General features: G+C 46.4%; 2 protein-coding genes across 2 annotated transcripts in view; both read left to right on the top strand.

The window, feature by feature from the left end:
• LOC121834279 (tudor domain-containing protein 7A-like) overlaps positions 1-13,902 on the top strand; it is a 157,077-nt gene that overhangs the window by 36,411 nt on the left and 106,764 nt on the right. The window contains 1 exon segment of the mRNA XM_042288040.1: positions 1,432-1,508. Within this exon segment, the coding sequence (XP_042143974.1) occupies positions 1,432-1,508 (77 nt within the window).
• Positions 9,205-13,825, top strand: LOC120849513. The gene is made up of 4 exons (XM_040505053.2): positions 9,205-9,475; positions 9,541-9,660; positions 10,293-11,063; positions 11,550-13,825. The coding sequence occupies exons 1-4, from the start codon at positions 9,268-9,270 to the stop codon at positions 12,614-12,616; spliced, it is 2,166 nt and encodes a 721-aa protein (XP_040360987.2). The 5' UTR covers positions 9,205-9,267; the 3' UTR covers positions 12,617-13,825.

Below are 13,902 nucleotides of genomic sequence, written 5' to 3'. Positions count from 1 at the left end.
AAAATGAATCTTCGCTCACCCCTAGCGATTTCAGTCTATGAACGTGTGCCTGTAGGTCGTCGCATAGCTGCCGGAGTGCGGAACGAATTGGCTGTCGTTTCTCTAGTTCCATCATGTGGTCATCCACGAGCAGCACTTCGTTGCCGTGTCCCCGGGATCTCGCGTGCATTCTGGTAGAAGCTTGCTGTTGGTGGCAATCCAGCAATCACTGCTGTAGCTTCCCCTGACATTGCAGATCTGAGGTAGTGGAACTTATTGACCAATGACGATTCGGGGTTGCCGTGGATGACCTGCTTGAACTGTTCCCAGCAGGGTCTCCACTGTTGACGTTATCCGTCGAACTTGAGCAGTTAGAGTCTGGGCAGCTTGACTCTAATGGAGGCAGCAGGGACTTGGTTGCCGATTGCGCTTGATGGCTCTTGCGTTCCAGCTCTTCTCTGGAGCGTCCTCACTTTGAAGGGAAGTCTCACAGAGTGAGTGACGGTCCTTGTATTTGATGAAGCGAGCGCATTCTTGTTCCGCATCACCCGCTGCCGGCAACGGTTCGATGACAGCTTTGCCGTGGCATTCCCAAGGATAGCCCGCCCCATGGTTTTTTCCATTTATCTCTTCATTTTGGCTGGGCGTTCTTTCGGAACCTTAAGGTATGATATGGAAATTAAGCTATTAAGCACCATTTTGACTGCTAGAATATAAAGTGGGGGATGTGGGACATTAGGCTATCAAGTTTTTTTTAACTCAAATGTAAATATTTCTGGATGAGTAAATACCTCAAAACATGTCATTTTTTCAAAACATTGTGTTCTTTCAATGATGTGAAGGTGCGGGCTGTCCGTGCGACGGCCACGCACAGAACATGGGCGCTTGCGTGCCACACACCGTGCTCGGCATGGAGTTCACGCCCTGCCAGTGAGTAGCACATCAATGACATTGTTGCTCACGGGGGACAATGCGATGGGACAGCGGAGTGTGCGCCAGGTTGGAGACAAGAAGGATAACGGCTGGAAGATAGTTCATGTGGAGGGAATTTATGTAGAGTAAACCCCTAGACCCTAACAATGAACACTTCAATTTAATATAAAGTAGATAGCCCGATTCCCCAGTAAATTTCAGTTCAGAAACATCTTGATTGTGGTATCAGAATAATTTTACCTTCGAACAAAAGATTCCTTCGTACAAAATTTGCAGCAAAAAGCGGAACTGAGAAAAATGCATTCAAACATTGAACTCCTTTACTTTGTTACTGCCTCACACTCTGTTGAAACTATTTTGTATCAATGTTACTATTTGGCATATGGTTATCAAATTTAGTGTAAGGCTGTATAATTAGTTTCTAAAACGGAAAACCTCATAATTGATGAAAAATAAATTTTTTCTCAACAATTTGAAATGGCAAGTTGCCCGAATACAAAGTGTTTCCTTCTCTTTCAGGCTTGAAGCAATTGCTGCCGGAGACTCCAGCTTCTAGTCCGCAGCAGGTGGAATGCCTCCTGGGTCGAATCAAGGAGGTGGGAGGGAACTCTGTCTTGGCCCTCTGGAGCAAATCTCTTAGAGGACACATGTTTTTTTATACAGCCTAGATGGAAAAGAAATGTCATGAAACAAATTTTGCGAGGAAAAAATTAATATTTAGAAGTATGCTTAGGACGCAAAAGGAATTTGTAGTTGGCGCCCACAAGAGCCGCCGCTGGTCACGTATTAGACCTGTGCACCGCCACAAAGTCCCTTGTCAATTTCTGACCGGCGCACAGCTCTGTTACGTGGTGCTCTTTCAGGAGCTTCCTTTGGGCTCTATTCTTCATCTTTGTTTTTTTTTGTTGCAATTCAAAGGTTCATAAGCACTTTTAGAGTCCCAACGAAGAAAGAGCACCACGGGACCATAGCAGGCACTTCTCCACTGGCTCCCGCAAGTGCCAACTACAAATTCCTTTCAAGCCATGAAATTCCTTTTCTCACATTCTTTTTGTATCTAGGCTGTTTAAAAAAAAATGTTTTTTATTTTGTGCGTGTTCTTTAAAGGCGCATTGATCAAAATATACTTTGTTACTCAGTTTGCATATAAATTTAGTAGGTTCCACCCGAAGCAAATTCCTCAGTTCTGAGAGGTACAGAAACTGAAGAGCTTTGGTATTTGATTTGCGTGTAAATTTGCTAGGCTTGAGCCTAAACAAATTCTCACTTTTGAAAGGCAAGCTGGGACCAATCATGTTCCTCTTGTACTTGGCTCCAGTTTACATATCTAATATTAGCAATGTCAAACTATTTTACCATCCTTGTGGCGATCGATATATTGACTGCATTCATTTCACCAACATGATGGAAAGAATGCAGTCGGACGATAAAGAAATGGGGACCTAATGTCCCGGAATTTGGGCATCATTTAACTTTAGCGGAGAAATCAGTTAAAAATATAAGAAGAAAGTAAACGCCCCGAAAGGAGCGTTTAATCTTTTATTAACAGATGTATACAGTTGATTCTTAAACATTGCATTTCATGCATTCTAAGACTTCAGAGAAAAAGGTCGCTGCCAGTCCTTTTTCTTTTAATCGTTACTTTTGATTTTTTTCTTTGAAGCCATTAAAAGAACTGGTAATGAGTTCCTTGGCCCTTTGAAAAGCTCTTCAGATTGCTGGCATATTCACTTCCAGAGCAGTTTAGGTTGCTTTGGTGCTCTATCCCTGAGCCATAAATAGCTTTGATATTCAAATTTAATCTGAAAACAATGAAATTATTTTTTATTTTCATGTCCAGAGCTATACCGTATTTACTCGCACAATGAACGCACTCGCGTAATGAACGCACCCCCCAAGTCGGCTGTCAAAATTTCGACTTTTTTTTTCACTCGCGTAATAAATGCACCCCCAACTCGGACGTCAAAATTTTGACCCCCTCCCACCACGCGCGCGAAATGATCACACTTTTCTATCCCTGGTGCAGCGAGGTCGCGAATGCATGGGTAGGTGGGCGAACAAAACGCCTTGCAAAAGGCGTTAAAAAATTCAAAAGATCCAACGGAAGCAAGAAAAAAAAAAAAAACATGGAGAGGAGCTTTTTTTTTTTTTGCACAGCTCAATCTGGACTAGGGTTCGCGCGCTGCCGCCGCGCGCAAGGAGGTAAAAAAGAGAAGCGGAGAAGCGCTCTAAGCGAACAAAACAACTTGCGAAAAACAGCAAAAAAAAAAAAAAAACGGAACGAAGAGAAAACAAAAAGGAGCTTTTTAAGAGCTTTTCTTTTTTTCTTCTTTTTTTTTTTTTTTTTTTGCGCAGCGCAGCTAACGATCTGTAGGGAAACAGTTTCATCGGGAAGGAATACTTATTAAAGGAAATCAATAAATAATGTAGCTTTATCATAATCATTTGTTACTACAAACCCTCCATGCTGCTTTTGACTGGGGGGCCTAAGCTTACCTTTACCACACCGTTTCATAAATTTCCAAAACTTTTTCTTGTTGTTACTTTGCAGGTCTAAAGTTAAACCTTGAAAGAACGTCCTCTGGCATTCTCTCAATTTTTTCTTATATGGTGACGTTAAGTCCCGCAGCTTACAAAAGTTATCCTCAGATTTATTTTTGCAGTACCTTGTAAAGGTTCTCCGTCGTCTATGTATCATGCAAATTAGCTCACATAATCCATGGTTCCTCCCTCTTTTTCAGTTTACTGCTTAATGTACGAGGTACATAAGCATCCATGAGAGTAAGAATTCTTTCCTTAAACGTTAGCCACAAATGATTAACTCTTATGTCATCTGCAATACATTCAAAAGACAAGACTGTTCTCAAGATTCATTGAGATCTTCGCATAATCCCCTTTGTCAAAAAAGAAGACTTTCCTAGACTCGTTAATTTTGACTGGATTAGTAGTTGTGGCCAAATTGGCAACAACGGCACAATGATCACTGATGTCAGGTATGACGCATACACAACATCGGGAGTTGCAAAACAACAAATCACGAAGGTTAGAACCGCGTGTCGGCTGGGCAACATATTGAGAAAAGCCAAGTGTATTTGACATGGTTTTTATCTCTGAGTATATACCGCTATTAGAGCCTGAAACAGATCTACTATCACTCTATGTGGCATCCGGTAAATTAAAATCGCCTCCAAGAAGAATACACTCGGCAGAAAAAGAACAAGCAATCTTGCGCAGCTGCCGAATAACACTGAAATCAGAAGCTGGTGGACGATAAAAGGAGCCAACCACAAATCTGGAACCATCAGACTGTATGACACGGCACCAAACAGAATCAGCTGAGTTGCTGTCAACACAAAGTTCGCCGCTATTTAATGAATCCCTCGCTAAGATAAAAACTCTGCCACCGTGCGTCATTCTTTCATGACCGTACACATTGAAAGAACAAAGAAGTACTTAATTGTCCATTATCGTTGCGTCGAGCCAAGACTCCGTCTGATGACGACATCAGCACATATTGAACTGATTAGGCCAGCCAACTCGCCCACTTTATTTCTAACACTCCGGCAATTTACAACAAGTACAACGGTTTCACAAACTGTCCTTGATTTGGGGGTACATTAGGATCATTTAACTTGTACCACTTCCTGAAGTTCTGAACCCCATGTATATGACTTGCCATCTGTGTATAGTTTATCGCATACAAGTTTAACCGAGTGGTCGCCTGGCTCCCTTTCTACTTTCGCATGGTCCCGTAAGTGCTTACGCTTACTGCGTACATCCTGCGAATGGTCGTCACGTAGTGACAAGCCAGTATCTTTAAGTTTACGAGCGTTCCTAAAAAGCTCAGTTTTCTCATCTTGGTCAAAAAGACGCAATATTACTGGCCGGGTTGAATTGCCGCCTCTCCTTACCAAGTGATGAATCCTCTGAAGAATTGTGATTTTTACACCCATCTTGGCTTGGAACACTTCATTGACGACATGCTGTTGCAATGAGGCTGTCGTCTTATTGCTGTCTTCTTTCAATCCATAGATAATGACGTTGTTCTGCCTACTGCGATTTAACGTCATCTATCTTAGCATGCGATGCCAAACCGATTTTGTTTCAACTGTTCTTTCACATTGTTGTGCACTACACCTGGCAAGAGAGTTCGAGCCATGTAATCGTCAAGCGTTTGGTTGACCATCCCAATCTTTTCAAGCATTTCTTTTTGTCCATTGAGAAGTGCCTTCACATCCTCATCTATGGGACCATGATTTAATTGAACATCGCTGCTTAAAAGCTACACCAGCATACACAAACCATCAAAGCAGTCGACGATAGCACAAAACGCTTTCGAGCAGGGCAACACCGCTAGGCACCAATAACTTTTTATAAATCGACCAAAGGAAGGGTTTTTACCAACCTGCAGTGCGAAGAAAAGCGGATTAGATGGTGTCCGCATGCCAGGTGGGGTCGCCTTGCCCAATGCCACGGGAAGCGAAAGGGGCGTGACTCAACAACCTCGATAGCCCCAATGATGACGGTATCACTTTCTTAAAGAGAACCTGAAACACTTTTTGAAAAAAAGGAGTTAGAGTGTATTTTTATCCCGTGAATCTGAATATCACGTTTGTTTTCCCCGAAGATGTATTTCAAACTTGAGAAAACACGAAAACCTTCGACCAGTCGTGACGTCATACTAGGATCTTTGGGCCGCCATGCGCCTGTCGCTCGTGTGGGCAGCGCGTGCCATTGCAAGCTTGTCGGCTATGTTACCCAGCACCGACACTAGTCGTCTCTTTCTAACCTTTTTGAAAATGGCAAAGGCACGCTTGCATAGCTTTGACAGGCACTGAAGATGAGCGGAGATTCCGAAAACGAGCGGGGGGGATGGTGTTGCGGCGGGCCACCGCCCCGGGTGCCGCTGCCCCTAGTGACGCCACTGGGGACTATAGGGACTTCTGGGAGTCTAGGGTAGAGGGGAGTTCCTCTTTCAGCTCTTCTCTCTTCGTGGCCGGAGACGAGACAGTTACTCTCACTACCTGTCAAGGTTCCTAGGCGGGCATTACAAACGAGGCGTTAGCGACATCCACCAGGTGCTCTTTGCTAGTCGTTTAATTCGTTTTAAAATTCCTTTTCGCGTCTTTTTCAACGAAAGATTGGTGTGTATGATGTGGAAATCAGACACACCAATCTTGAACACAAATAGATCGAGAAATAAGTGTCGAAATTTGGTTGTAGTATCCCTTGAAAGTGCTGAGATTATTTTTTGCAAAAATTGCTAGAAAGTAGCGTTCCAGAATCCCAGGAGTAGATCGTAAACAATCTATTTCTAATGTTTGGTGCGCTCCAGCGCTGAGCGACTTTCTCCAGTACATGTTGAGCAACTCCGCACTTCACAAATTTGGCTTTGCCGCGTTGCAAGTGACGCGATAGCCATCTCGCGCTGTGGCTGTTGGTTTGCAACATGAGTGGTCGCAGAACGGAAAGAAAGTGGCGTAAGGGGGCTTGAAACGAGATGCAGGAAGGCATACTAATTCTTTCCTCGTACATAAGAGAAGAAATCGGACATGCCAAACAGGAAGAACGAAATGCCGTCTCCAGCGTTCTTTTGTTTTGTTCCGCCAATAATCTTTTTTTTTTCTATTTGGGGACGCACGGAGTTGCAGCGAGCCAGATTGCCCATGCTTGACCCCTCTGGGTGGTACAAAAGAGCCTTTCCGAGTGCCTTTACGCCACTGACCGAGGAATCTCGACCGGCTCGTTGCACCTTTTGACTATGGACTCCCGGACCTGCCTGGCCATGCCGAATCTCTGTCCACCTACTGGGAAGCATAAGGCTCTTTCATTGAAGTGCGCCATTCTCAATGAAGTGCCACAGAACGTCAAGATGTTCCACATTGCACGGAAGATTGCACCGTTCACACTTTCCTCAAGAATGGTGGTAAGATGGACCGAGTCCTGAACGACGATGCTTCTAGTGTGGACCGGAAGATCCCTAAGGCGACATGTTGCGATGTCCAAGAGGCTCTATACAAATGGTTTCTCGACGCTCGTGCAAAAGGTGTCCCAAAAAGCGGCTCAATACTTGCGGGAAAAGTTGGGAACCTCGCATTGGTGCCTGACTGAGCCCAGCTGGCTGCAATGAGGATCGGCATGACATCCATCGCTACATTAAAGATTCGAGGCTTGCAAGAGCGTAGTCGGCGAGGCTCTGTCCGCCAGTGGCTTGGAAAGAACCTGGAGTGGAATTTTGCAACTTATGCAGATTAAGACATCTACAAGGACACTCTTTTACCAGCCCGCAAAAACGCAGACAAAGGCGACAATTGTGTCGGAGCTGAGCAAAGAGGCTGCTCATGATCGGAAGGGCCAAGAAACCCCGTGGCTTCTTGGATATCCTTTCCTGTTACGTATGTACACAACAAAAAAGCGTGGATGACCGGGGACTCCTTCTGTGACTCGCTTGTGATGACAAGCACAAGAGGAAGCAAGTGTTGCTGCTTGACAACTCTAGCGCACATCCTGTCAATCCACTCCTGAGTGCTGCGGAGGTGCTTTTACTACCAGGCAATGGACCAGTGTATCATACACTCTTGGCTGATTGAACGTCTTTTAGACCCCTCTCAGAGGGGCACTTAAAAGGACCTTTAGTGTAAATGTCATTTAGGCAGTGCCACACGGTAACTCAGGTGGCATTTAGCGTAAAGGTCCTCTTCGTGAACCTGAGTTCCCGCAACTCCTTTACGGCTGCTGAAGGCCTACCCTCATCAGCAGTGGTCTACACCAGAGAAGCGAATCACGTTGATCATGTCCTACTTGATATTGTCACGAATTGCAAGGTGACGAAATAACCGAGGAAACTGAAACGTTTAATGGGGCGAACTTGTGCCGAAAACAAAAGGAAACGGAAGATAACAACAGAGCGTTGCGGGCGTCGAAGTCGGCGAAACAGCAGGATCGAACGCTGGGGCGAGGCTGACTCCGGCTCAGCACGCACTTATGTAGACACTTATGTAGGCACAGCACTTATGTAGATGCGTGGGCTTCTGGAACAACCGGCGTAGAACATTCTAACCTCAAATAAGCCAACAGGGTCCTCAAATTTACCGGAACGCGACTTTACAGAAACAACAAAAAGGTTTATCCACGGCCAGGCATAGAACCTCTGCCTTTTGCGTGCGAGGCAAGCACGATAACCGTTAGGCCACGGGTGCGCTGCCTACTTGGCCAGCTGCGCGGGCAGCAATATGGCTGGGCGAGATGCCCAACACGAGCAGATGATGCGAGGCAGACGGCGCGAGGCGGAGGACGCGTGCAAGTTGTTGCCCGATTGTTGAAGTAACAGGCTCGTTGCTGAGACAACGCACACTTGGATCGTCTGCCTCTTGGACTCTCTCTGGATCTCTCCCAAGTCCGGATTTTGACATTCTGCATGCCTTTTGATCACATGCTTTGCAGAGCTAGCGAGACTCACTGGAGCGTGTTGCGGAGATTCTACACGCTCTTCGGTTGCGTTACAGCGCCATTCAAAAGGGGCAAAGAAGACAATTTTTCAACGTCTCCCGAGATTAAGGGAAATCGCATCTGTCTTTCTAAGGAATTGGGGTACACGAAAAAGCATTTGCAGTCATCGGCCCTTGTATTACTGCCTGGTGCATTAAGGATTCTAGAGCTTTCTTAATTTTAATTTTTTGTGGATTGTGGAAAGCACATGCTGTACCTACACACCGTATACACGACATGCTGTCTAGTTGCGCCAACATAGCAACTAGACAGCATCGTTATGTTGCGTGCAACATAACGATGCACACCTGAGGCTCCTCCTTTTAGGTAAGGTCTCGCACAGCGCACCAGCTCTCGTAAAAACAGAAGAGCACCCATTGCGAAAGCCTATGTTATGTGCTGCATGACCATGAAATGTGGTGTACACAAAAAATGGCCACCTTTTGGGAAAATCCCACTCGTAGCCAAGTATGACTATAGCAAACATATTTGGAAATGTCGTTGACTTTGTTATAACCGGGTTTGGCTGTGTTTGATTGTTTTCCCAGATAAAAATAACCATTGAGAACCATTGGAATTTCAATTGGTACCAATTGTTTCCAACTGGTTCCAATTGGAAATTCAATTGATGCCAATGGTAACTAGTTGGATCCAATTGTCAAAAAGTAAACAATTGGTTGTGTCAGTTGGTTTCAGTTGGAAGTTCAATCCACGTTTTGCGAAAATACGGAGTGCGCATGCGCGGTATCTCGGCGCGCCGGACGCCCGGGTTCGAGGGTATGTTGGGAGAGACGACAAGCTAGCGAAGCGTGAGACCATAGCAAGACTACGCGACTACGCTACGATTTCGCTGTCGCGTTCCGCGGGATGCCGACGAGCTGCGTGGCCTTTGGCTGCCGGAGTTGGCACCGGCCAGGAGACAAGAAAAGCTATTTTCGATTCCCTTCGAAGAAACTGTTCCCTCATCGAAGAGCGGCCTGGATCCGAGCAGTGAAGCGAGTGCTCCCGTCAGACCCAAACAAGGCTTGGGAGCCAAGTAAGGAGTCGCGAATATGCGAGGATCACTTCGTAACAGGTAAGTCACCTTCATCGTACTTTCGAGAAGCACCGGAAATGTAACACTTCCACTTTATAAAACAGGGGAACCATCACTGGACAACAGCCACCCTGACTACGTGCCGACTGTATTCACTTACGTGAAGAACCGGCCGTCGGTCCTCGGCCGCTACGAACGGTGGAAACATCGTTTGTCGACGGGGGGTACGTACTACGTCGTGTTTAGTAATCTCGTGCTGCCTCTTCAGCATGCTCGAACGATTTGACTTGTTGACCGGGCTACGGGTACTGGTTTCGTAACATCCGCTGTTGATGGGGACGGCGTTGGTAGCTGCCAGCGTCCGCGCCGGCGGCAGTGCATACATCGTGAGCTCAGCTTATCACCACGCTGCGCGACGACCATGTCAGATCGCCGTCAAGTTTCGAGCGTAATACAGTTGATGCGTGTGTATATGAGCCTGCTGGTGCTTCCCCAGGTTTCTTGTTTCCTATGCATTTTTTTCACTGCACTAGAGAAGTAGCTCATGCAGACCAGTTTGCCACTGCCTTCCCTCTTTTCATTGCATGATGTCTAAGCGTTATGATTAGAGAGGAAAAATTATGACACTGTGTAGAGTCGTCAGATTTATAAATGGTCATAGCTAGGTGGAGATTTTTAGTGCACGTCATAAGATTTCCAAGTAGTGGAAATTATTCTCGTCCAACGCTGAGACGTGCCAGATGCCCTACGCTTGTTTGGCATCTACTACCCCGAGATTTACATTTTGCAGGTTTCAATAATAGTATGCATTGGTTATGCAGCACCAATATTGTGTGTTGCGATTGTGACCCTGCAGCTGCTGTCAAAAAAAGGATTGTGGCCCAAATAACCGCTCCAGTTCCTGCAAGCACTCAACATGGGGCACCTCAGCCAGCAGCCGGTTCTTCTCCAGCTGCAGCCCGACCTTCCGCAGCTGCAGCCAGACCTTCCACAGCTGCAGCCGGACTTTCCACAGCTGCAGCCAGACCTTCCCCAGCTGCAGCCGGACCTTCCGCAGCTGCAGCCAGACCTTCTGCGGCTGCAGCCAGACCTTCCGCGTCTGCAGCACGACCTTCTGCGGCTGCAGCCAGACCTTCTGCGGCTGCAGCCAGACCTTCCGCAGCTGCAGCTAGACCTTCTGCGGCTGCTGCCGGACATTCCGCGTCTGCAGCCAGACATTCCGCGCCTGCAGCCATACATTCCGCGCCTGCAGCCATACATTCCACGTCTGCAGCCAGACCTTCCGCAGCTGCAGCTAGACCGTCTGCAGCTGCAGTCAGACCTTCTGCGGCTGCAGCCAGACCTTCCGCAGCTGCAGCTAGACCTTCTGCGGCTGCTGCCGGACCTTCCGCGGCTGCAACCAGACCTTGCGTAGCTGCGGCTCGACCTTCAGCTACAGCCGGGCCTTCGACAGCAGCAGCAGCTGGGCCTTCCAGAGCAGCAATCCAACTTGTGGCACAAGCAAGAGCATCCCTGGTCGTTGGTCCCCTTACAGGAGAGACCAGCATCCCGGAACATTGTCCGCCCCTCCTGGACAATGGGCATGGAGCCCAGACAAGCACTCCATGTGTCCAGCAAACCATCGAAGGTGCTCATGCTTGCTGTTACTTGTGCAGCAGGCAGCTGTCACAGTTCATGTCGCTAAATCATTCGGCATAACTGCTAATATACATACCTGCATGGTTTGTAGTTTTGAACGAAGGAACCTGCTTTATGGTGTCTAAACAGCATACAAATGGGCTGTTACGCAAGGTAGACAACCTTTTCAGAACTTTCATCATAAGCAGTTAGAGTAAAGCTGAGCAAAATGGTGCGCAAGTTTTATTTAATCTACTACTTCACTATTTTATTTATCTACATGCATTTATCGTTCCGACATTTGGATGGGTATAATAAAATATTGCTGGCAAGCAGAAAATGGCCAGTAATTGGAGCCAAAATTCCTCTGTGCTTGAGTGCAAGGGGCTTATTTCAGAAATCTGCAGGAATAGCACATACATAATTATTCAGCATAAGAAATAGAGACAAAAACTGTATAATTATGAATTCATTTATGCATACTTCTATTTTACAGAGATCGAGCACGAGGACAATCTTGGTCAGTCCGTGATGTCTGGGACGCATGACGGGTGCAGACTCAAGATTGCACAGATGCAGCAGCGGATCTTGAGTTTGGAAGCTGACAACATGCGCCTCCAAGTGGAGCTACAGCACCACGAGACACGGCGGCTATCGGTTGACTTCATCAGACATGACCCCAAGCAGTGCATTTATTACACTGGGCTGCCCGAGTTTGCTGTATTTGAAGCAGCATACGATTTTTTTGCACCTCGGGCATCCCAGATGCAATACTGGTCGAGCAGTCGAAAGAGTAGCGGGATGAAAGGCCGCCCCCGGGAGTTGGAGCTCATTGAGGAATTCTTCATGGTACTTACTAGGCTGAGAACGGGAATGGCTGGCAGGGAAATGGCCCGCAATTTTGGAGTACATGAAGCGACGGTGAGCAGGCTGTTTACAACCTGGATAAACTTCCTGCAGCGAGAGTTGAGTACACTGACACGGCTTCCATCTCTGCACGAAATTCAGATGTATCTGCCTCATGCCTTTCGCTACTTCGTAAACACAAGAATAGTTCTCGACGGAACGGAGGTGCGCATCCAGAGGCCCTCTTCCCTGGCTGCCCAGAGGCATACTTTTTCACCTTATAAGCACTTTAATACTTATAAGGCAGTCATTGGCTGCACCGCTGATGGCTACGTTTCATATGTTTCCAAGTTATGGGGAGGGTCAGTTTCAGACAGGCTGATTGTAGAGGAGAGTGGGTTGTTAGGGCTATTGGAGTCAGGTGACGCCATTATGGTGGATAAGGGTTTCAAGCTTAATAACATACCAGCAGGGGTTCAGGTGCACATCCCTGCTTTCAGAAAGCCGCAAGAGCCGCAAATGCCAGAGGAGGACGTTGCGCACTCCCGCCGGGTGGCTAGTGCCAGAGTAATTGTTGAGCGTGTGATTGGGAGGGTAAAACAGTTTCACATTTTGGATCGTCCGTTCCCCATCACAATGATCGGCATTGCTAACCAGGTCTTTCAAGTTTGTTGTTTCTTAAGCAATTTCCGGGAGCCACTGACTAGGGATGACTAGTGTCACAGTCAAAACATGTAAACTTCCCTGTGTAAATACTTTAAGGCAATGAAAAATTTTGCGAAAAAACAAATCACTTGCACGACTTATTTAGCATGCACGCTGAATGATGCATGTTAAATGGATGCGAAACAAGATTTTGGATCTCGTAAAACAAGCCAGGTGCAATAGGCGGGACATTACAAACCCCCATAACATCACTCGTACCGCAATATTTCGAACGGATGGCCGTATTTTTAGGAAAGAAGGGAGCGATTGAACGACGAAGGCAGGCAAGGCCTGTCATGTTCAGATCCTCATTCCCCCTCCCCTTTGCCCCCTCGAGGAGGTAAACCGAACCGAGGAGCAGAGAAGGACGTCCGTTTTCTCTTGTTCTCAACCGTTCCCAGAGAATGGCTACGTCGCATTCTTTGCTCAGTCCTGCCCTTTTTGTCCAAAAACACGGCCATCGGTTCGAGATATTGCTGTACGAGTGATGTTTTGGCGTTCGTAGCGTCCTGTGAACACTTCTGCGGCCTTATTTTGTGAAATCCGAATTTTGGTTCAGCATTCCTTGAAAGACCCTGTGTTAGTAGTCATTGTGCAATCACTGTAACATTATAACTTCATCACTCTGTCCAACCACGTTAGACCTATTGTTTGTGGCACTTTCCCGATTTTAGCAATCATATTTACTAGAACATACATAATTTCTGAATGTAGGCCGACCCTTGTATTAAAGAAAAAGAAATATCTGAGGCGAAATACAAACTAATTAAATATAAACGGACAGTCTGGCCACATCAAGCTTCCTACCACTGCTCTGCGCACACATACAGCTTCACCGCTTTGCATCTGTGTGCTTGGTAGAAGTAGCCGACTCGCGTGGCATACCTCAAACAGCTTTATCCTCTCCGAAATTTTGCTCACTATTACAGGTCTCTCATTGTTGCAAATATATTTCTCATTAACACATGATTGTTGATTATATGTAAGCCTGAAGTTATCTGGAGATGTGTGCTTTGTTGGAATAGGTTACTGATGGCCAGAGTTGGAAGTTCCCTAGACTTGGACACCTTGGCTTTGAGCAGGCACGTGCGATTTTTTGTTGTATAAACAGTTGAAAGAAATGTAAATATGTTTGATAGCCTGTTCCAACTAACCTTGTATACCTGTTTGCCAGCACATTAGGGGCTGTTGATTTCAATAAAATACGAGCGCTAGCTTCGAGACCTGGTTTTCTTTTATTGCGTATTCATCAAGACATGGCAGATTCCTGTCGGGACGAGGTTGGCGTAAACAAAGCG

The sequence above is a fragment of the Ixodes scapularis genome, unplaced genomic scaffold (genome assembly GCF_016920785.2).
Source record: "Ixodes scapularis isolate PalLabHiFi unplaced genomic scaffold, ASM1692078v2 ptg000943l_1__unscaffolded, whole genome shotgun sequence".
Lineage (NCBI taxonomy): Eukaryota > Metazoa > Arthropoda > Arachnida > Ixodida > Ixodidae > Ixodes > Ixodes scapularis.
This window is presented reverse-complemented; position numbering and strand designations above follow the sequence as displayed.